The sequence below is a fragment of the Pocillopora damicornis genome, chromosome 5 (genome assembly GCF_964200805.1).
Source record: "Pocillopora damicornis chromosome 5, jaPocDami1.2, whole genome shotgun sequence".
NCBI lineage: Eukaryota > Metazoa > Cnidaria > Anthozoa > Scleractinia > Pocilloporidae > Pocillopora > Pocillopora damicornis.
In genome coordinates this window covers 2,743,168-2,767,332 of record NC_142674.1, presented here as the reverse complement: position 1 = coordinate 2,767,332, position 24,165 = coordinate 2,743,168, and the positions used below count along the sequence as shown (strand labels likewise).

General features: G+C 37.2%; 2 protein-coding genes, 1 long non-coding RNA gene and 1 pseudogene across 5 annotated transcripts; 2 read left to right on the top strand and 2 right to left on the bottom strand.

Annotated features, from left to right (window-relative positions):
- Positions 1-569: 569 nt before the first annotated feature.
- LOC149044721 (uncharacterized) lies at positions 570-12,937 on the bottom strand. Its single transcript, XR_016186871.1, has 3 exons — positions 12,647-12,937; positions 12,007-12,089; positions 570-689 (listed from the first exon to the last, which is right to left on the bottom strand). It is a non-coding gene; the product is annotated as an uncharacterized LOC149044721 (long non-coding RNA).
- LOC149044723 (uncharacterized) lies at positions 4,635-7,078 on the top strand (annotated as a pseudogene). Its single transcript, XR_016186870.1, has 4 exons — positions 4,635-4,927; positions 5,402-5,451; positions 5,566-5,592; positions 5,982-7,078. The product of XR_016186870.1 is annotated as an uncharacterized LOC149044723 (transcript).
- Positions 6,872-10,350, bottom strand: LOC149044722 (uncharacterized). The gene is made up of 6 exons (XM_089207315.1): positions 9,832-10,350; positions 8,642-8,780; positions 7,975-8,072; positions 7,702-7,849; positions 7,339-7,490; positions 6,872-7,051 (listed from the first exon to the last, which is right to left on the bottom strand). Exons 1-6 carry the CDS (start codon positions 9,862-9,864, stop codon positions 6,872-6,874), a joined length of 750 nt encoding a protein of 249 aa, XP_089063441.1. The 5' UTR covers positions 9,865-10,350.
- Positions 12,938-14,065: 1,128 nt separating the features above from the next.
- On the top strand, positions 14,066-22,193 carry LOC113686569 (uncharacterized). Of its 2 annotated transcripts, XM_027204206.2 has the most exons (8): positions 14,066-14,690; positions 16,911-17,011; positions 17,445-17,604; positions 18,276-18,454; positions 19,655-20,141; positions 20,815-20,860; positions 20,980-21,034; positions 21,574-22,193. In XM_027204206.2, exons 2-8 carry the CDS (start codon positions 16,936-16,938, stop codon positions 21,735-21,737), a joined length of 1,167 nt encoding a protein of 388 aa, XP_027060007.2. In that variant the 5' UTR covers positions 14,066-14,690; positions 16,911-16,935; the 3' UTR covers positions 21,738-22,193. The 2 variants fall into 2 exon arrangements, with proteins under 2 accessions (XP_027060007.2, XP_027060008.2); XM_027204207.2 differs by lacking the exons at positions 14,066-14,690; positions 16,911-17,011 and adding an exon at positions 17,027-17,227.
- Positions 22,194-24,165: the final 1,972 nt, after the last annotated feature.

Below are 24,165 nucleotides of genomic sequence, written 5' to 3'. Positions count from 1 at the left end.
TGAAAAGAATGCAGGCTGAGTTGGATGACATGTTTTCCACCAAGTTTTATTTTTGTTGTTGTTTCATTGATTGGAAATTTCCTTGGGTTTGCAGGGGAGGGGAGAGAGGGTGTATTTGCGAGAAAATAGTAGTCTCAGAGAAGCATACTTTTGGCAATTTCTTGGGGACTGAAGGGAGGGGCCTGGCAGGCTGTCTATGTTTCAAATTTATCAATATCTTTTTCAAGGAGTGGGGTGGTTTGCAACCACTTGGAGACTTTCCCCCTACCAATTAGTCACAACTTTTGTTTCCAAATTCTTCCTTAAATGTTAACATAAACACCAAGATCAGACATTGCCTGGCCCTAATCATCATTTAACTGGACACACCCACTTAACTCATATTTGCAAGGCTCGGTAAGATTACTGCACAGCCCTGTACCTCATTTTACGCACAGTTCTTGGATAAAGAAAAACAAAGGCTACGGCTTTGTTTTAGAATAGTATTTATGGGACTTTAGGGAAATATTTCACGTGGCACTCGCTCTGAAGCTATTTTAAGCTATTCAAGTTCCTTTAATTTTTTATAACCCATTATTTTTCATCCCGTTATCAATCTTCTTCCACGGACAGCTGTATCTCGACGCTCATCACGGCTGGTCGTGTGATCAGTAATTTCTAACCCTGGTACTCATGACGCGCGGATCTACCTGGAAAGGAAAATAACAGAATAGAAGCGATTTCTATTTGTTTCTATTTTCTTTCAATAAATAACTGCACTTTCTCTTTGCTTTTGCTCGTTCCCCTCATTGTGCACTAACAGTGCGCTAGGTTCACTTCGCTATCCTTAACATGAAACCTTTCTTTTCTTTCATAGGAAGAGTAAAAGGCGTTAATTTTATGAAGCTTTACCCTTAAAGGGAAAGTAACAGTGCTGCGTCTTCCCTTTTGCATTTTCTCTAATTCAGCCCCTCTATGAAACAGTAATAACGTGTGTTCTTCATTAAGGGCTGGTTGTTTACAAAAGGTGTTACCCAAACCGCAGTTTTACGCAAGAAGTGGCCTTAGTGGTTCTGGTACGAGGGTTGAATTAATCAAATGACCCTCTATCAGATATATGTTCAAATAAAAGGTTCGGCTAAATTGGAGATGGCTTAGAACGCAGTTTTGTTAAACAACGGCTTAAACTTTGTTTAAATTACCGGCCCTTAAAGTTTTACTTGCTTATTGATACAAAGTCACGAGAACTGCATCACTACATTTTTCTTTCAATAAACTCCAAAATTTTAATGTTATCGAACTCTTTCGAGAAGATCCAAACGTTGCGGTCAATTTTTTTTTCTGTCATGGTTTCCTGTTATCACGTGCGCTTTCGTCCGCGCACATTCCCTTTCTTCCCTGTTGCAGTTGAATAGCGATTCACTTGCTGGGCGTGCATAATAAAATCCCGGGCTCAATCTGTGACGTATTGTTCGCTGGGATTGTTAATCAATATTCATTAGAAACTGCAGAATTTTCAGCAAACCACGCTGTAGACAAGAAAATGGATACGTGTCGTTTTTGGGACAGTAAAGTTACACACTGGGCGAAGGTTGAAGATGCTTGACCAGCAACGAAGTTCAACCGAGGTAGTCCTAAGTTATTATAACAGAAGGTGAGCATTCCTTTGGAAAATATTGTCGTTAAATTCCTTCTGACAAAGATGAACGACTTAAATCATATTAAGGAAACTAGTCAACACGTGTCTGTTGGCTAAGCTGAGAGGATGGACTCGAAGTTTATTTTGAGTGAGAGAGTCAGCCTCTACAGAAGCGAACTTATGGTCGTAAGAAAGTGAGAGGAATTTCTATCTTTCGGTCGGACTTTCATTATTTAGGACCTCACTTTGTACTTGAATTGAACGCTTACATGTAAATTTTTCAATAATTATTAGAGACCAAGGCCTGTCTCTAACACTACTAAATATCAATTTCAAACTCTCAGAACTGCGTGTTGTTCTGAATAGAATTATGTAATCTAATCTTTCGCTCTGACGAAGGGCTAACGCTCGAGACGTCACCTTTGAAACTATTTACGGTGGCCAATTTACGAGTTTATAATACTAACTTACCCTGTTATATTCTCCCACCAACGCAGCACCACTGCTTATTTAGAAACTAACCCCCTTTAATTAATCTAGAGTTCGTATAGATTAAAGGCAGCAAACAACATCCAACCGCTTTACTAATTTGAGTTTTTTCAGGAAGAGAATTGCTGTCAGAAAATGAGGGAAGGAGAGAATGTCCATTTGGTGAGCGGTAAGAAAGGACAATGAATCTATGTGGCAAAGAGGAGAAACTAGGATCACTAAGCTTAAAGAGAACACCACAAAGATAAGAACTTTGATATTCTAATAATAGTCACACGAGCAAAAATGGTGGCTCTCTGAACCTTTATCGTCAGAACACTTCAGTTCTAACCAATTGCCTGTTTTGAGTTATCTGGGACACTGAACTTGGGAAAGAACCTATTGCTCGTTAACGACTCGCCATCATTTTTGAAGTAGTTTATTGCTTGGTACAGATTTTTTTCAAACTTTGAGCGATTTTAAGATCTATTTCGATTGCTAGCTACTGGAAGCTTCAACCAACCTCAGAACATTTCGTCAGAGCACATTAACAAAGTCAACCTTGTGGTAGCAATTGACTTTAGCTACAGAAAAGTAAACAAAATTTATTGATTTCATGGCTCATGTCATGTTTGCATAACAGTTTGTACCACAGCCATATTCAGTTGATGTCGCAAAAGGGTGATAATTGTTAAGGTGGCACTGTAACAAAAGACGTCAGAAACGAGAACAAATTGAATTCCAGGGTTCAGATCTTGATACCAATGGAATTGATCTTACAAATTTTGTTTATATCTAACATTGACCTCCATGGACTTACTAAAAATAACATTGAATGGGACCAAGCTTTAAAGTGTAGCGTACAGCACAGACTATTTTCCACGAATAACGTTGTAAGGCTGGTTTATTAACCCTTTTACTCCCAAGAATGACCACGTCAGAAATTCTCTCTTTCGATGATCGATGTCATGTCAAGCAGACAAGTGGAGAGGATAAAGAAAAATGTAAAAAAGGAGATTATTAGTTGATCCATCGTTGCCAAGTTCTCCGAACTAAGATCACACGAATTGTCTGACAGACAGTATGGAGATCTTGGGAGTGTAAGGGTAAAACTTAGAACAGACGTTTCTTAACAGATGACAATACCTACTAGTCCTAATGAACGTCTTTACGACTTCAACATTACCAACAGACAAGACAGGAAAATATAATTTCAAAGAATGATCTAGACTAATTTCATTAAAATTTTAGCCCTACAATTAAGCATTTTATCATGTTTGAGGTTAAACACCAGTACAGTGCCATCTTATGAGATATGTATTCACTACTTTTCCCATCTCCTGAGGTTGGTGTCAGTTTGGAAGCCTTATCTTTAAAACTCTAATGCCTGGTCAAGAGGTTTTTTAAAAAAAAAAAATATTTATTTGAAATATACTGTTGTATAAACCAGCTAATAAGGTAGAATCTAAGAGATAACTATCTTCCGTGAGATTTCACTGCCTAAAAATGAAAACGGGTAAATCAAGTCGCTCTCGTGAAAAGGAATTACTTTTTACTCCAAAATGATTGATTTGTTATCCTCTTGACCATACATTGAGTTTTAAAAATATATCGTAGCGGTTAACCTTTTAAACCCCTAAGAGTGACTGGCATCAAATTTCTCCTTAGGAGAAGTCTCGAAAGTGCTCGATAAGCGTACAGACGCCCACGGTCGCGTTCAGTACCTCGTCCGCTGGCGTGGCTATGGAAAGAAGAACGATAGCTGGGTGGATGAAGCCGACACAAACGAGCGCCTTAAACAAGTGTTTAGGACACGCCACCAAGGAACTCCGGGCTTGCTGCAGACCTTAGCTGTGTTAGTGGCAGAAAAGCTGAACATGAAGAAACCGCCAACAACCAGCATCGTGAGACGTTCGTCTGTCACCATGCCGATGGATGCCGAGACCTTTAAAGAGTTGTTCGGTGGTCTTCCTTCCGCGCCAAATCTTTTGCAAGCGACAAAGTTTTCTGTGCCCATTCACGAACTTGACGCCATAATGCCTGCCGGATGGTCACGAAATACTTTCAAAACCTCCACGACTTGTCGGTTGCAGCCCGGCAAGCCCGTCGAGATTGCTCTCGTAGAGCGCAAGAAAGTGTTTTTTGATCATTCGGGGTGTTTGCGCTGTCAAGGCGGGAATGGAGCCCCCGTCGCTTGTAAAGACGTGGTGCGGAAAGTAGTATTTGGTTCAACCCTTCTAAAGATCTCGTTCTACCGTGAGCGGAACAAGCAAGCCGAGCGAAAGCCCAAGGAGCGCACGAGACTAACCTGGGCGAAACCAAGATCAGTCGCCAAGTAGAAAACAGTGACTTACCGCTGGGTAGTCACTTCAACAAACGGCTCCTTTAGGAGCCACCAAATATAAGAAAGCAATGACCAACTCGAATGTGTGGTACTCTTTTATTTCCCTTATCTAGCCCTTTTTTGCATTCATCGTTTGCCTAAAAAAGATCTGTATTCAAGCCACTTCAATTTGAATCGAAAGTTCGCCTACGCCTCACTCTCAGATCGCGCTGATTCTGTGCATCCCTGTGTATCACTGAAATAACCTAAAATAACCTTTATTCAAGGAACTTTTTATCCATTCGCTCGTCTGAACTAGCCTCGCGTTTTTTTGAGATTGCTAATGAGCCTTAAACCTGCTAGCGTGTCCAGGAAAATGTCCTTTTCATTTTTGCCCTAGAATTATGTAACACCGGAACGTGGTAATTTGACACCGATACCAGTAACTTCTTGTGTGGTGTCAGTGTCAAAAGCGTGGTCCGTTCATCGATCATGGAGAAAGCAGGGCACAAGGCATGGTAAGTGAGAAGTAAATGCACCCGTATTAAGTACTTCTGCCTGCGACTTATCTGAGTTTGTAAACACGAAAGTATTTCTTAGTCGATCAACACAGCATAGTTCACAGTAAAAGCTTGTAAACCCGCCGGTGGTTTAGTGAAATGTCTAAATTTATTCTCGAGCTGACATTTCCTACTTAGCGGATTATACACAATAAAAAAGTATTCAGTCAAGATTTTGAAGGGTCCATTTAGTGACTGACTACAAAATAAACCTCAAATCAGTATAACTTTGAGGGATGAAAATGTTTTAGTATAATAAATGTCATTGTTTTAAGAAGTTATGGAAATTTAACGCCGAAAAATAAAAACTTCCTAAGCGGGAGTTCCTACTGATACCACCATGGTTGAGCCAGAGGATAAGTAATTGCGGTGTAAAATGGCTAAACTTTACCATACCCAGGCTGGCTGATTTTCACATTTATCTCATTTCAGTGAGATATTTCCTGTTCCAGGAAGTTCTGGACTCAGTAGTCTGAATCAAGGTAAGCTAGTACTCTGAACCCTAAGGAAATGGCATAATTTGATAAAATTGTTTAAAATTTGACAAGGTAATCGATAAGAATGAATAATTTATATAATTATTTCTGAATTTACAGGAGTAAAGAGAAAAAGGGATTCATCAGGTAACTAAGAAAGTACTTTTCAAGGTTGTGTTTGAACAGTTTAAAAATATTATAGAAGAAATTTGAGAATTCCATAAACATTTTATTTTTGTTAATTATTTCAATTCGAAGAAGCAAGGCAATTATCTTGGGGATGGAGGTTCATTGGTGGCCCCATCACCACAGAAGAAGACCCTCTAAGTGAGGAGGAATATCCAAGTGGCTATCATTCTGCTGACACCACAATTATTTCGGATTCGGAAGACGATTTATTCTTTTTAGATGGTGAGTTGGCAACCACTTTTCATTGTAAATAAATTATAGTTAATAATAAAGTTCAGGATGAAGGCAATTAATCCACAAAATTTTCATATTGTTGATAGGTGACAGGCATTTTTTTAAATTTACAGAAGTGTTGCCCAGTGGCCAGGACGAGGTGAGAAGAGAGGAAGTGAATGAGGAGGAAGAGGGAGGGATTGAGTACTGGAGTGAAGAGGAGTGGGGAGAAGAATGGGGAGCAGTGGGAATTTGTAACGGAAGATGACGAGGAGGACCAAGAATATGAGGAAGATGAAGAGTATGAGGAAGATGAAGAGGAGGAGGAGGAGGAGGAGGAGGAGGAGGAGGAAGAGGAGCAGGACCAGGAGGAGGACATGGGAGAAGGAGATGCCAGTGTTGCTACGGATCTGTGCGTGGTCTGCGTTACCAGACCACGCCATGCGAGCATTATTCATGGTGACACAGGACATCAAGTTTGTTGCCTTGAATGTGCTTCAAGGTTAAAAACTGAAAAAAAAGATGTCCTGTGTGCCGCAAAAAAAATCAAACTTGTTGTAAAAAATTTTTTTTAGTTAATTGTTGCAGCCTGAACAAATGTACCGTTTTTACTCGAATAATCGCCGCAGCGCTTAAATTTTTTGCACCTCGAGTGCAGTGCTTAATCGAAGGCAGCGTTTATTTAAAAATTGAAAGCTACAAAGAAATCTTGTCTTTCAATTTAACGGTATATCTTCTATCTGTACAAAAAGTTATAGTAATAGAAGCGTCTTTCCATTATCACCATTCAGCTCATTTAAGTTATGCGGAATTCCTTGAATAAGTGCCACATCGGGTAAGCGGCGCTAGAAAACATCCATACCTCCCCATGGAAGCACAAATATCGGATAATCAACTCAACATTTCTTGTGGAATATTATTTAATTTGGATTACTAACAAAGGTAATATAACAGGGATTAAATTAGCATTGTGTGGTAATTACTTTTACAAATTTGTGTTTTGAAAAGTTCTGTCAGGAAAACTTCAGCCCTCTTGTTCTTCGTGGTGATTGTAAACGTGAACGTTTCCTATCTGGCTGTCGGGGGCTTCTTCTTCATCTGAGCTTTCTGGATTGGCTGGTAGTTTAGACTTTACATAGCTTCTCCGTTTTCTTTTAAGGTTGTTGCACCTGGCAAACATCAGCCTGTTTTCTTGTTCCATTACCTATCAGAAAAGATAATTATTTTTAATTAGTCTAGTAATTTGTGAGGGTTATCAGACTGAGTCATGTACAATTTTAAAGTTAGGTATAAATATATAGTATTTTTCGGCTAGGAGGACATCCAATACCTCTTTGATGGGGAAAAAAATGTCAAAGTTTATTTGTTTGAAAATGAAGAATTTTGATATGGATAGATAAGGTTAACTGCTTTTTAGCAACAGATGCTGCTTCAATTAATTATATTTGTTTATGTATATCAATAATTTATGTTTTTAATAGTGGTGCCTACCTGAACAGTGTATTTTGAATTTTTTCCCCCTTTCTGGGATCCACGGTGGAATGCCTGGGATTGCCAGTGGTTTTTTTTCTCCACCGGCTGGCAATTAAACTGCATTAACGTGCCATACTTTTCCAAAAACTGAGGTACATGGTATACAAATGCTAAAAAAAGAAAATAATATTAAATTTATTTATTTTTATACCGCAAAGTTACTAATAAAAGCTTCCTGCTTATATAAGTACAATCACTTTCAGGCCTATAGATATCTGCTACTAATAAAAACTAGATGCATTGTGAAATTATCATTTAATATCATCATCATTACTTCCATCAAGGAAGATATTTGTTAAAAGTTAAATTTTGTTGACGTACTGTGAATGTAGGGGGTGATGTCGTCATCATAGAACATTTCCAGAAAGAGCTTTCCCCACTCCTGCACATATGTCTCGAAGCTCTGAGGCTTGAGGTTCTCTGGATCATTCTCTTGAACCTGTAGTGTCCGCATCAAAGTCTTAAAACCCTACAACAAGAAACAAATACAGATTAACAGCAAATATTAAATAATGTCAGCAGTTAATTAGGGGTTCCCACTTGACAGAAGAAAGCTACAACGAAATGTAGATGAACATTGTGTTTGCAACTTACACTCCACAGATCATCTATTCCCTCTGAATCATCATGTCCAACAGCTTCCATAATTTTCTTTATATTTGATTTCTCTAATACCTTTTGCAATTCTTTTCCTGTTAAACAAAGAACATAAAAATACTAAGTAAGATGTTAACAAAAACTACTACATTACTTGCAAAAAATTCTAACGGTAGGTTGTCTTACATTTTTGGACGGTTAATACTCGTACACTTTTTCTCATTTCGGACAAATTTCGGACAAAAGTTTCCCACACTTCGCTATAACTGTTACAATGCCAAAACAAATTTTCGGTCTACAGATAAAAAAAAACAAAAGAAAAAAACAAGGAATTAACACAAATCCTGTCAAACACTTAGGTATCTCAATTTCATTAGTCATTATTTAGTGTCAGCATTCACTATTCCTGCCATCTCCAAGCCCTTCCTTATCACATCAGGTTGGTTTTGCCATACGAGCATCATTTTACTGTACCCTATCATCCAAAATTTTTGGTAGGTAATATGGTACCAATAAAAAGCAGGGCTTTACTAGCTGCACACAAGGCTCTCTTTGATAATGTTAAGTGGATCATAACTAATGATGTAAACTAACTTTGATTGTGCAGCAATGCTAGCTATAAAAACACATATAGACATAATTATTTAATAACTTATTTAAGTACCATTGAGATTTGTCCATTTTGTTTCTGTTTTTTCAGCTAGTGTATTAAATTCTTCATAAAATTTGAATTCAACATTAATGGAATCCATTTCGTCTGTCAGGACATTGTGGCAATCATTGTTGACAACTACCTCAACAACCTATAAATATGAATATGATAAAGAACAAAATTAATATTCGAATAAGAAGTGATTTTGAAAAGCATTTCACTTTAAAAAATTGCGATAAAACATTTCTTAAAATCATTTCAAGATTAAAAAAAATAGCTAAAAAGCGACGACGTTTCGACGTTAGCTGAACGTCATTATCAAGTTAAAATAAGTTAGTGACTTTTGGTCTATAAATACTAAAAAAAAAAAACAACAATAGCTGATTAAAAAATTGTAACGTGAGAAAATATCAAACAAAGAGTTTCGCACGTATGGAGTCCGTCTGAATATTTAAATTGGGCTTAAGTTTCTTGATGAAGAGCATTTCAAATACTAAGCAATCAAATTTGCTCTGGCACTTTCTTAAAACCGTGAATTGGCTTCTCTCAAAAGGTTGTTGTTACCATGAGCTTCTAAGAAATGTCTACCGATTGCCGAATTTTTGTGCTCAGCAATGCGTTGAGTTTTTTTGAGTGTTTTGTTTTCTCATTTAGTATTTAAAAAGGGGTTTGCATATGGCAGTGGCATTTTTTTTATATGATACGTAATGCGGGCTCACCTGATGAAAAAGCAGTCCCATGCTTCTTAAAAAAAGGTGCAGGGTGTCCACAACCACAAACTCAAAAGGAATGTTAAGTAGTGGGGGCATTACACAGCCCTCTACTTTTGGGAGAGGTGAGATTTTGACCAGCAAAAAACATTGTTTTCTTAAATATCCCTGAGTAGGTTTAGTAAAGATGAACAATTTTTACAGTACTTGTTGGCCCATGTTAACGCAAATGTAACCCTTTTAGTTTTGATTTAAAATGGCAAGTTTAGCATGAAAAATTATGAAGAAAGGAGCTTCGGTGTTTTTCTGCCCTTTTATGCTGCGGAATACCAGTTAAAAAAAAAAGTCACAGTAATTTTAAGACTTCACACACTGCCCAAAAAGGATGCTCGGAGCTCTCCATCTAATATGTACATGCAATATATCATTTTTCATTTTATTATAGTTTTATGAAAAACGAAACAGTTTAGACATTAAGATCTATGCACTTACCATTGTACAATGCCAGGGTATACTGGTATTCATACGTTGCTTTGTTCTCACACAAGATGTTAAAAACTGCCATCACGGTGCCGATTCTTTTGCTGGTTCGCCTCCCATCCGATCCGTCTCACGTAAAGTCGATCCGTCTCACCGAAAGTCGATTCGTAAATGAAGACAATTCATACTTAAGCGTTAAATTCAATGTTGACGAAAAGACACGATTCGCACTGGTCGACTCGAATCGTCATTGGTAAAGTCGATCGGTCTCACCGGAAGTCGATTCGCAAAAGATTTGTCAGGTGATTACCTCGTTTCTAAGTGTTTGTGTTGAAAACGACAACTTTGGAGACGTGCGACCAAAGGCAACATGGCTGGCTTTTACGAAGATGTGTTTGTTTATTTCGTCTTTTCACAGTCCTTCATTTTGTAGGAAAGAGCTTTTTAAACTTATTTGGTTTTACATCGGTTGCTAAGAAGTATGTCCGTGGAAATAAAGAGGAATTTGTTGGTGGGGAGCAGAATAGGCTGGATGGCGACGATGCTTTAATTTTGTCCGTGAAACAGAGAGTTTATTAAATTTATTTTCCCGAGCTTGGCGATGTTGAGGTTCGTCTCGCGGAATATTTTCTAAGTGTCTTGCAAGTCGACTTCAGGTATGACGGGTCGACATCAACTGTGACGCAGTTAATTTAGTGTTAACAACGAGTTGAAAACGTAAATTGGCCACCTTAAAGAGTAAAAAAGCTGACGTTTCGAGCGTCAGCCCTTCGTTAGAGCGATTGGAGAAATTATGGGTTGTGTGTGGGTTTATATGCAAGAAGTGGAGCTACGCTTTTCCACTCTTTACGGCGGCCAATTTACGTTTTCAACTCACCAAATTACCTGCCATACACTCCCACCGACGTAGCACCACAGTTTCTTTAAAAACTAACCCCCTTTAATCAACTGTGGCGAGTCGTTCGATTCGAGTTGAATCAAGTCGATTCGACAATATCTGCAATCTCCTTTCGTGGCCTCTCACGTAGTGCTTTGCAAGTAGGGTCTCAATGGGGTCATTGCTTTTACGGCTAACGGTTAAAATGTTGGCTAATATATTGTTACCGGTTGATATCTTTTGATTGTGGTCACTGGAAAATTTTTTTGGTCAATCTTTTTAATAACCAACTTTTAAAACTTGTAAATTTTTACGCCAAGCAGCTTTATTTTTTGACAGTTTAACGGCTAACGGTTAAACTCTCTAAGACCCTCAAAGCTGGTCAAAAATTCCTCATGATGAAATTTAATTTAGTTAATTGTGTGAGAAGGGCAAAATTTCTGTATAACCCTATAATAAATTGTAATCAGACACAGGAATAACAGTGATGGTAAAGCAAGCTTAAAACAGCAGAAATTGCCGGAAACTACAACGGACACTCAGGATGCGAGTAAGTGTTATTGATTTTACGTGTAAAATATTCACTATATTTATATTTCGAAATATTTATCGTTGTAAATCGACCATATTTCGTTCCCCATACTATTCGTTATAACGTGTTCAAATTTTCAACGGTTCCTCTTTGTTACTTAACACCGAGTCACACAGCGCGTGACGCGTTCATGAATTAATCGTTGGCTTTTTCTCGAGACGTGAGATTGGGGGGCCTGTGGTTTAATGAATTCCTCTGCGAATATCTTTGAATTACGTGCTAGTATGTTTTGTTTTCTGATTTGTTTTTATTTTAAAACATTCATTTGATTTCATAGCACTGCTAAGTAATGCGATATATATGATATCGGGTTCCCAAAATTTGGATTAAGGTGGCAGAGTGTAAGATGCAGTTTACAGTTCCTTAGCCTTAATAAAATAGTCTTTTCCGACCACGAATACGGCTTTAATTGGAAGGAAGATCTTCCAAGTAGTTCATATTACAAACTTAACACAGGAATCGATTCATCAAAATTTGGGTTAACTGGGTCTCGTGTAAAGTGCTGACGTCACGGTTCCATGGTAACCATTTTCTTGGTTCTAAACGAAGCAATCTTTCAGTAAAATCATTCTCATACCTATTTTAATTTACTAAAAATTAAACCCCTGCCACCCGATTATTACCCGACAAAAATGCAGGCTAGAATTTTAACACTGAGTGAGCTTAACTCATGCGCAGTAGCGAATTTGTAGTATCTATGAAAACATCGATAACTAACCTTGTCAGAAGTTATCTAGTTCCTTCTTTAATCCCAGGATTTTCTTGATTTTGAGTTGTGGTCATCTTACGTTAGACTCCGTCCTTCAGAGAGAAAAAGGGAAAGTTTTTAAGTACATTTGTAGCTATATCTGTAAAGAACGTTCTTGTCTTGAATGATTAAAATCAATGTCAGGAACGAAAACTTAAACCTAGTTTGAGTCACCCTTAATTGAAATAAAACAACAAGATATATAATTTCTCGGACTTGGTAGATGTACTATCACGATAAAACGGGGATCGCCGAGTCCATTTGGCGGTTGACCGAAGCCTCCCGTATCGATGAAAAGAGGTACTAAATCGTAAAACTTTCATGATCACTTTATCTTTATTTGGCCAGGCTATGAGCATAAATAACTTTATACCATGAAAAGCGATCAACACACAAACAATAATAACGTGAAAATTTCTCGCTGTCACTTTGAGAGACCGCAGAGGTCACGTGGTTTAAGAGGAGCAGCTTTTATTTATCTTGCACAACATAAACATACTTTTCCTTTTTCATTTGACTCAGTCACTTGAGTTTTCGAATGTGAAACGAAGTATAAAAAACAAACGCTATATTCCAATCAAAAATTTATTTAAATGTGTAGAACATTTACCTTGAGAAAATTTCGTGACAAAACGGTATCCATCAAACTTTAGTTTCCAGCGAATTTAAACCACTCGATTAAACGTCCTTGAAAAAAATACAGCCGGTCTTGACAGAGCTAACCATTTGCAATGAAATAACGTTCAAATGCCGTGATCTGTGGCCCTAAAGACGCTGCAAAAGGCACAGAAATTTCTTGTCGTTCGGAAGCTCTTTCCACGTGCAATGGTGGTCGCAAATACATGAATATTAATTTAGCCAAAAACATATTTGTAATTCAAATTTCGTTCTCAAGCTTGCAATGGCGGGACCTGCGAGCTTTTCGGTCACTTAAGTTCAGTTGTTCATCGAAATGAGACGCTTTTGTAATGGCTGGGTTTGCATATAATTTTATTTCGATAAAAGAGTAAAAATATAATTGTAATAGTGTAAAAAATCTTGACTTAAACTCAGGGCTGAGTTTTCCAAAGTGCGATTAAGCTAACCAAGGGTTTTCGTACAATTTTTCATTTAGTTTTGTAGCTTTTTAGACCATTTTTTATTGTTTATATTTTTGCCTTCTGTTGCGTCTTAGCTAAAGTAAAAACCATCAGAACGTAAGCCCTGATATAAGCTTTATTTCAAGGAAAATTGAAGGGCTAATTGAACTTTTAATCCTAAATTATCGTTAATCACCCTGGAAAAAAGCAGGCCCAGATTAACTCCAACTCTCAAACATTAAGAGCTATTACCCACTGAACACAGTTTGTCCGCCTTTTTGTTTTTAACTATAGTGAGAAGCATGCGGGCTCATCAGTTCTCCGGCCCCTAACTCCGCCCAATGAATTCTGGGAAATATTTTGAGCTGCATTCATAAAGGACATTAACATTTTTTTTTTTCCGAACGTAATTTGATATCATACACAACAAGTGTTTTGAATCTAAAAATTGGAATAGTCTTATTCCTAATTCAACAACTCAATATTTCATCGCAAAAATTCGAGATGTGTCTTTTTTTTCCATGAAAACAACTCGGATTTTCTGCGGAAAATTTGCAAGTTGTGCTGTTGGTTATAAACAACCTATATTGCGACCACAAAAAATAAAAATAATAATAGGAAAATCCGAGTTTTCTAATGTTGAAATATAGTGGTCGGTATTTGAATTTTTTACCGCAAAAGTCTAGTGTCATAGTTTTTCTCATAAACAATTCAAATTCTTACTGCAGGAATTTCATTTTTTTTCCTGAATGAAAATCCGTGTTCTGCATGTAATTAGTTTCAATCGGAAACGAGAAAACATTGCTGATGTGCTATATGGGCCACGGTAGAGTTGAAAATTGACAGGTATCACGTTCCTCAAAATTTTAACCTCTCAAAATTCCTTATATCGAGCATCCTTCAAATTACGTCGACAAGGTGGCCACTTCATGGTAAAAATGTATGACCCTACGAAAGGTGGGCCGGTTAGGGGAAGGGATGCAGTGAATGCAGACCCTCTAAGATACCCGAAACATGTCACTGAGGGGCCTGTAAAATGCTGTTGTAGACAGCCCATCCTTTGCTGGAAATTCTCACCCATGTCTGTGTTAATGTTTACGTCATTTGTGAGCAATCTAGAATAAGACACTGGCCTGGAGGAAATTGAGCAGGAAATCGAAAGAATCTGACTATTACCTCAGAGGTTCGAAGTTTCGGAGAAAAATTTCGTTCACATTTTTTAGCAGATCTTTGTCAAGTGGTTTTATCGTTATATTTACAAAGATATTTCATCACCGCGAAGTAATTGATGGACGACATGTGTTCGACACACTTAAGGGCGTAAAAATCGGGTCTCTGACAGTAACGGAAAAATCCCTGAGAAACAGCACAGGAAAAAAAAAATTGGACTGAATGGAGTGATAATTAACAGCTAACAATACTAGTAATTAAATCATACAGTCGGAGATATTGTTCAGGCACCGATGCGCGTTAGAATGATATCTGCCTCTGTTAAATCTTTACTCCCGGAGTGTTTTGATATATTTTGACATTCTTGTAGAGGTGAAGAAAGGAACAGCATCTTAAAACTCTCTGGTAAGTTTACGTAGTTAAAAAACTTGATCTGATCAAACCAAACCAATTTTTTTTTAATGTTTTGTTTAAGCTTGAATCGAGTCATTTCATGTTGAATTTACAGGCGAACAAATTGCTAAATTCAATTCCTTCTGCATGAATCATTATGATTGCTTTACTGCCAAAACTAGAACCGTACTTTTCGAAGCACGTTAGACTGAAAAGGTAGTTACTGGACACAACATGAATTACCTTAGTAAAGCAACTGAGTATTATTTTGATGGAAATTAGCAATTCATTGTGAAAAGTGAATTTTGGAAATTTTTTTCAATTTATTATTACTTAATTTTTGGCATCAGACTAATGGAGTATCGATAACTGTATGCACTGCTTTTCGCCATCTTTTCGTAGCTGATAGCAATTTTGGTGATCAATTTTCCACTCTGGTTACTAAAAGTTCTTTCTAAATGATATCTATTGGCGTTTTCCCTCATAATTTTGATCTCTCACCTTTTAAATCTGTCAGCGAAAATACTTGACAAACACTAAGATAAATATAGCTTTCCTTTCTCTAACTTCTAACTTTTTGCTACAGTCTGCCGTTGTAAGTTGGAGTACATTATGTTAATCTTCTATGGTTGATTAAATCGAACAAAACTGGGAACCTAAATAATTCTCCCTCAGCAGCCTAGATACCCTAAATTCCGCAAAAGTAATAGGGTATTTTACATTTTTTTTTAGCATGTATCGATCGTCCAGCTTGATCAGAACGTTTGGCGTCAATTCCTTTTTTTTTCTTCATCTCTTGTTGACAAACTTTCGAGGCCATTACTTCTAGCCACAAAAATCCTTTCTATTCTTCTAATATCGATTCGTTTGTGATCGAATTTCATCTAAACTACCGGCTATACCAAATTAAAACTGCAACGGATAGATTTCACCCTACTTGCGTTTCTAACAATGACGAAATTCGATATCTTTTCTCTACCCTAAATACTCAATTGTAAGAAATACGTTTTACAGGAAAATGGAGCAACAGCTGCCAAATATCAAACAATTATCTTTAACTGAAATTTCTAGAGAAATTACGAGCTCTTAGGATATTTTAGTAGAACATTTAAGTGATGGTTTCATTCCATCTCGCTAAAATTAAACAGGAATTATTTGTCATTTCAAGCTGATGAAAAAAAAAATGATTGGTCTCTTTAGCATACCATTTCTTCTAAATGGTTTGCTTTTACAATACCGTTTGAACTAACAGCTGTGTAATTAAATCTCATTATTGTTATTGTAGTTTCATATCGTTAAGCGCTATCCTATGTTTCTTAAGAATGGTCGAATGAGTTTTTGTTTGACTTCCAAGCCGTTACCGTGGAGAGCTTCCCAAAATAATAACATACGCTTGTAAACCTTAAGCCAATATTCCAACCACAGGATATCCTAACAAAGTTTTGTTGATTAGATCATAGCCGCCGTGTTGCGCATACATGTGCCTTCCCTGAGCCAATGATATACATGTTAAGACTATCGGTAATACTGATAACTTAAATAAATCGCAGATATAATTTCCTAACTAAAGGAGTTTAAGATAAATACGGCTAGGAAGATAAATAAATGAGATACCCAAGGACAAATGAGGTGTAAAGCGTTTTGAAAGACTGAAAACGCTACTTGCAGGAAATTTTACAAGGTCTTGACAAATACAGTCGTAGACGGCTAAATATTACAGGTTGATAACTCCTCACATTTAAGGACATTCGTTCAGAGTTTGGAAAGAAATGCTTTAGTTTCACTTGTTGTTTTTTTTTATATTTAAAGCTGTTTTTTTTTTTGTATTATTATACTATGGTCTTTAAGGCACCTGAAAATTCTAAACAGTGGGGTGTGTTTTTTTCTGTGACCATGTGTTTTATTACAAATTAAAAAGTCCACACGAGAAAGTTTTACGTTTGGGAAGGTATCCTTCACGAACTTATAAACGTGTCAGTGATTAAAAAGAAGTGCAGAACGGGGAAAGAATCTGACAGTTGTTCAGTGTCTGGCGTCCCCAGCAGCAAGGGACATTTGCCAAATGAAAGCTAAACAAGATAAACTTGCCAAAGGGTAAATGAGAATTGATCAATTAATCAACTACTTGAGCATGTTGTTCTACACTTTATGAGCCAGGTGTCTCTGTATTTGTTGTTTGCAAACATGGCACACGTAACTTGGTGATTTTTTAAATTTAATTGTTTGACCTAGGCCTTCTACGTGACTCGTCGTCAAAATGAAGAACATGAATCACTTCCTGTCGATATTGCTCATGGTTACGACAATTTTCCTCAGCAAGACATCCGTTGAAGGTACGTACGTGACTTAATTTATCAAGAATCCTATGTAATACTACCCACTTGATCGAGCTAGAATGAAAATTGAACCAGAAAAATGAATTGAAGTAGGGAGCAGATATCATTTATCGCCGGAGGGAGAGGATGTCATATGTGAACTTCGTGATGGGCCTTGCTCGCCATAGAGTCTCTGTGGCTCAGTGTTAGAACATCGGAGCGCGGAATCCGAAGGTCTGGGGTTCGATTCCTCATGGAGACTCGGAGTTTTTTTCTTTGGCCCATGCTCGTGATAAGACGAAAAACATCTTTCTCTATTTCTTTGCCAAGCTAAGAACTTACCAAGAACCATGAATTTTCGATATGGCTGTGGAGGTGGCCATGAAACAGCTATGAATTTGAAACCAGAAAACCTGCTCTTTGAATGAAATGGTGTCTCCCTTTTTTGCAGGCTGTGGGGGAATGTTGAATGGCACTTCGGGAACATTTCGAAGTCCTGGATATCTCACTCAACCGAAATACGACGACAACCTGGACTGCTCATGGACTTTGCTGATTCCTTCTGATGGACATTTAACTCTTATTTTCGTAGAGTTCGAAACGGAGGAGTGGTGAGTAAAGATTTACCAACCATCAACTTGTAATCTACCATCGCCTTTAGTCAATTGCGTTCACCCTTTATTATGCGCGCCGACTGTGACGTTCCTTTTCCTTTAATTAGTTTTGACTAAAACAAATTGTTTTCTCCCTCACTCGTCTTTCGTTTGGAATGTTTTTGCCGATGAATGCGTTTCATCATGACTGACACAGATGGGCATCGTCCAAAATACTAGTAGTATTTTGCCCCATTGAGACCTTGTGCGCATGCTCCATCACTCACGGCACGGCATATGTAGAGCTTTTGAATGGAATATACCATGACGCTTTGGGTAAAGAATTCTTGACTTCTTTAAAAGTACAACTAATGTTAAAATGAAAGCTGACCGAATAGTTTTGAAAAGCATGCAATTTTCAACTAACGAAAAATTTTTTTCGTTTGGTTCTGATGACGTCACACAAAGGAGTCGCCGAAGCCTCGATCACCCTCAAAAAGCAACCGAGGCTTACAAAAACCTTTAGGTGGGAGATTAAGGGGATAACCGACAGACTTTTATGTATAAATTTTCGTCAGTATAGTCATACATTCATTGCCTGCCGCTAAATAGCTTTTAAAGCAAAAAATGGGTCAAATGTAGAAGTATATATCCTTATATCCTTGTACATTTTCTTAACTTTCTTGCAGTTGCGATTTCGTTACGTTGACTGATAGTGTTGGTAAGACCATAGCAACTTTAAGCGGCGATAAGCAAAATTACGAAGTGGCGGTAAATGGAAGTACAACTCAGTTGGTAAAAGTAACCTTTACTTCCGACTCGTCTGTCAGACGGAGAGGATTTCTGGCTCAGTATCTCATAGAACTACGTGAGTGTTTTTGAGCAATAAGCTAATTGACAAATAGATTCCATGTTGCCGTGGGTTTGTAAAGTAATAGAACAAAGATGGCGTCAAAATGTGGTAAGAAAGAAAAGTGGTACACGATGCGAGATGAGTGTGTCCGGTCTGTGATCTATTACTGTACTGACCCGCGGCATCATGCATTGAATCTATATATTTTATATGATAAAAGGCAAGAGGTTATTACTGTTGACGTCATCTATGCGTCTGTCCTCCAATAGATCATGAGAAAGGGACGAACCATCATATTTCTGGAAGGGGGTTTGAGAAATTTTGAAAAAGGTTGTTTGCAGGGACTGAAAGACAAAATAAATTGCTTGCAAACGTGATGGGGTAAAAAATATGTTAGCAGCGAAGTCAGGTAAGATATTAAAAAATCCCCAAACTGAAATAAAAAAAAGAGTAACAAATTGAAGCACTTAATTTAGTATAAATTAACATAATTTGGGCACTAAAAAGTGGTCACTCTGTATTAGGCAAATAACAAATCTTAAAATAGCTGAATATTTCTTGAAAAATGGGAATTGTAGCAATTAAAAAATGGAAAAAAAATTTTTGCAGAAGATGCTGTTGGAGAAAAAATGTTTGCGGAGACGCATGTGTTTAAAAAAATATTTGCAAATAATAGTCCGTCCCTAAGAACCGGCCAAAAGCATGTAGAACTCAGCTCATCATGTAGATGCCATCACTCAATTATGGAATTACAATGACGCATTGTTAAGTGTCTGAGACAAGTTTCTCCAAGAAAGTATCAGAACTTTTTAGGTATGACATTATTGGTATAAAGCCCCAAAAGAAAATTTGTCTAAACTGTCACTTACCAGCCCAAGTTTTGAAGAATTTAACAAGTTTGAAGAATAACAGTCTACTGCATTTTGCTTGATTCTTTGTCCATGATCTAGATGTGGATGGTGTCTTCTTTGACAATTCTGTTTTTTTTCCTTTTCATTGCTGACGGATTTAAAACATACAGATTTTATGTCGCCGTGAAACGGACAAATGGATGAGAAATGAGATAAACATGTGTTAAGAACATAATTTACACACTTATCTACCGTTCGCTGAATAAAAATAAGTATCTAGCAAGCTGCAGTTAGTGTATTCAGACCATGAAGGAAAAATGTCAATCTGACTATTTTTCTCATCAAAAGCTAATTTACTTTGCAGCTCCATCAAGTTCCTCCGTTATGAGTTCCAGTCCGATGGTTACTTCCTCCACATCGGTCACAGAAATGCCATCACTGAGTTCTCCAGCTCATTCAGTTATGAGCCATCTTTTTATCTCGTCCTCGACAGCCTCATTAATACCAGCAATGAGTTCACCAACAATTTCTGAAAACCAATCTTCGTCATTCACAGGGATACTAACATCAAGTTCACCTACTTCCTCTCAAAACCAATCCATGTCAGCAACAGAACAACCAACATTGAGTTCAGCTGCACCTTCAATACTAAGTTCTCCTCCGACACTGAGTTCACTTGTGCCATCAGTTTCCAGTTCCTCTCACTTAATGTCGACTCTAGTTACAGAATTACCAATATTAAGTTCTGCTCCTTTCACCACCTTAACAATGGAACCATCCAGTGTCACATCTACTCCTGTGACGTCATCTTCAAGAACTCCAGAACTGACTTTACCACCTGAGGTTCAGACGTAAGTGTAAATGGGCATGATCAACTAAAACTGAAACCGTAAATTGGATTTCGATTGACTGTTGCAAAACTTTTGTCAGAATAATTTCAACGATGAAGGTTCAAAGTCTGAACAAGCAAATTGTCTGAGGCGCATGAAAACACGAGTGACCAAGTCAAAATTGGTTTAAGTTAGTGTTTGATTGGCTGAGAGAATGCATGGCGCTCGTTTTCTACACCAATCGCAGAAATATGGTAAAGTAAAACCAATGCGATCCCGAATGACGTCCGAAACTCATCTGAAAAATGCTTCTTAGATAACCAATGAAACAATCAAGACTAGCATTAGATTTAGTAGCTGCTGTTTATTGATTAACTGTTTGGCTTAATTGGAAAACAATTAAGCAAGAATGGATAGAGAGATGAATAGATGGGTAGATTGATTAATTGATTGACTGGTTGACTGTTAAATGTCCAGTTGACAGAGTGAAAAACAAATAAATGATGATATTAATTCGTGGGGTGATAAAGCAATTTATTTATCATCATCACATTCTAACATTCAAATTGTAACATAGACAGCATGAATCAAAGGAATCTTGAGCTTTTTTCAACGTTACCTAGCCATTCCATATTTCTTTACATTCCCTCGCTACAAATCAAGAGGTTGATATATGCGTTATTTACCTTTGCAGAGTGCTTGTTAATTTGCTCTCGTCTGTGAGTCAAATAATTTTGAGGGTAGGTATTATTACCATCTCTAACTCCATGGTTATTTTGAAAGCTTTTCCAATAATTAGATCATTCTTTTATCAATAGTTACTATTACATGCGTCGACATTTACTTATTTTTTCTTCAGCTTCAAACGCTTCTTCAAGGACCAATCTCTCCCGAAGACTTTGCAAACTTTCGAAGTAAGTGAATTTAAGAACACAACGATTAACATTAAAGTTGTTAATGATAAAATAAAACGGAGATTAACATTAGCAATTAATTTAGGAAGTACAAGGCTTTGAAGAGATTATCTCAAATCTCTATCTTGATAAGAATAAATCCATGCTTCAAATCGACGCCAGAAAAAAAAATACCTTAGGAAATATAAAAACAGGGAAATTAAAAAGTTATGATTCGTAGAGGGCCTTCCGATTACGTGTGGTAAAATCAACATCAAAGTAATTGGAAAGCTCAGTCACAGCAAAGGAGAACATCTCTGGAAGCCAACAAAAACTAAGTTACTGAAATGTGAGAAAACGCTAGAGACCCAGTTGCGACTGGTTCTAGTTTCGCAATTGATTGATTGAAATTAGGGCATTATGTTTCTAGACCATCGGTTGCGAGGTGAAGCGAACCTGACGCAATACGCGCACTGCAAATTGTCCTCTGAAAAAAGAAAAAAGAAAACAGACTACAGTGACAAATACATATTTAATTTCTCCTTTTTTTCCTTTTTCAGACGAAACGATAGACATTTTGAAGCAAATTGAGAACTCATTAGCCGGCCCAACAACATCCCCGGCTAATAACAGGCAGATGGCCAAGCGAGACATACGGGAATTTCCAGATACACGAGAACTGCTGGAACTACTGAACAAAATTCACCAAAAATTGTTGGCTTGAAGTTGCACCTCTCTGAATAACTTTGTAAGCCTTAAAAAAAGCTGGTTTTCTATCGTCTATGAGACGATCGAACACTCATTTTGAAGTCACTCATAGTGGAACTTTTTATCGAACAATGGAAGATTCACTGTGTTCTTTTGACTCATTCAATGAACCATTCTAAGTTTTCATGTGTCGACTCTTAACTTGATGATTTTCCTTAATAAATTGGCGGAAACCGAGTTCCAGTTTAACTGAGAACTTTCCTGAATGTAACATATATAGTGCTCAGTTTATTCGGTTGAGCCGAAGCTTTTTCATATGGAACCAAGAAAAAAATAAAACTACAAACAGAATAAGACTGATAAAAAGAGGGGGCATTTTGAAATTGTTATGTAATGAGGTTTTGTAACGTCATTGAGTTGATATGTGCATATGCAACTAGAAGGTAGAAATAAACGAAGTTGTGTTTCGCTTTTCGTGCAATTGTCATTATTACTCGGATACAACAGAAATGACAAGAATTGAAAAGTGAAAAGGAATACTTGATTGAAAGAGAGTTGAAAGATGTCATGAATGGTTGAGGGTTTTCAAGAGACTTCTCGATCAAACTCAGTGATGCATAATTTGTAAAATAATCCTATTCGGCGCAAATTATTTTAAGTTTTTGAGGCGCGATAGAACATAGAGAGTTGGGCCAAAAACGTTCCGGACAAGTTAATGTAGAAGGCAAGTATGAGGAGAGCCGTGCGGGATACAGTTCGCTCGAAAAAAGGCAGAATAAAAGAAAATGACGCCTTAAAGACATGCTAGTGGTGCCTCAATTCTTAATTCGTCAGCTACGTGCCGTCGTTCGGAAACGAAGTGCACGTTTGTTAAAATGATATAAACCATCACTTAATATTCACAAGTGAACACAAATATTTCATAATCGTGTTATCCGATGAATGATATCAGCTGGAATTATTCACGGAAATAGATTAAGTATATTAGGAACTGTTATCGCGGTTTCAGTAAAGGAACAGAGTTCCACACTTTCATTTTTTATACTTGCTACATAACTTTAATTTTGAATCAAGAACAATAATTCGGTACCTGCAGCATCAAATTTTTCGAATCCGAATTTCCATGAAGTGCCCTTCGCATTTGATTTTTGTTGAATTTTGGATAAGATATTTTGTTTTAACAAAACTATATATTATAGCCCTTAAATTAGTCTTTTGACTTGTACCGTTAAACTCGGAAATGATTCACGAGTGCTACTGGCTTTCAAGCACCATTTTAAAAAGGCTTTGGCTACAACTTTTCACTGGAGTATGTTTTCTTCCCCGGAGTTTAAAGATGCAGTTATCTTCTGAAATGTCTAGATTCAAATTAATGTTTTATCCCATTGTGACAGGGAAAATAATAGAATATTAACATCACTGCTTCAACGAATACAGTCATTTACAATCTCCATGATTAATTACGCTTAACTCTACGTGCTAACCATGCAATTTTCCGGGATAAAAAAGTCAGTCTGCTACCTCGTACTTCATTTTGCGTGTCTCCTTTTTCATCTGATATTGTTAAACAACTTTTTCCTCCACAAATATAACACGAGGAGTAAATTGTACCGCAAGCTTCTAATATTTTCGTTTAATCCCTAACAGTTAACCAAAGGTCTTCCTATTTCCATTAAACATCCGTCCGGTTTTGGCTGCAGATGCGCAGTTAAACTATTACAGTGGCAATCACGCGTAGTTAACAATTATTCACCGAAGTGAAGTTCGATATACGCCAATTGTATAGACACTAGAGAGAGAAAATGTTTGAGTAAATACCACGCAGGACCAAAAATCAATTTATTTTTGTCAATATACCGAAAATGATCAGAAGTTAAATTCTTCACGCGTAATTTCGTCTCTTCGGTTGCTCAGGGTTATATTACTTGTCAATCACTTCCAAATTACGCAGGCGCGTGGGAGAAGCACAATGTACCTGTGTGGTATATACTCCTATGAGTAAATATCAGTACTGAAGTCGATAAAAAATAACGTCTGTTAAGTCATAAAGTTCTGACAATAAATGTGTCAAAACGTATGCAACTAACTTTTCTTGTCTTTACGCACATGAATTTGAGTGAAGAAAAAACTGTAGAAATTAACATCGGGAGAAATGTTAATAATTGGACCATTCAGCGACAATGATTGAGGACTGACAGAAGCCTTAAGGATGCGTTTGGGAACTAATTAGAATTGAGTTGCGACCATTTTAGCTCTATAGCTCGATTTCGTACAATTTTTATTTCAGGGAGAGCTTTCTTTAGCAAAGCTCTTCACTATAAAATCGGTTTTACTTACTTCAGCTACTCAGTAAAGGAGAATTTTCTCAACACGTCGAAATGAACCCAAATTGCCACGTACGACTTTAGGAGATTCTTCTTAAGCCTTTCCTCCGGTTCTACATC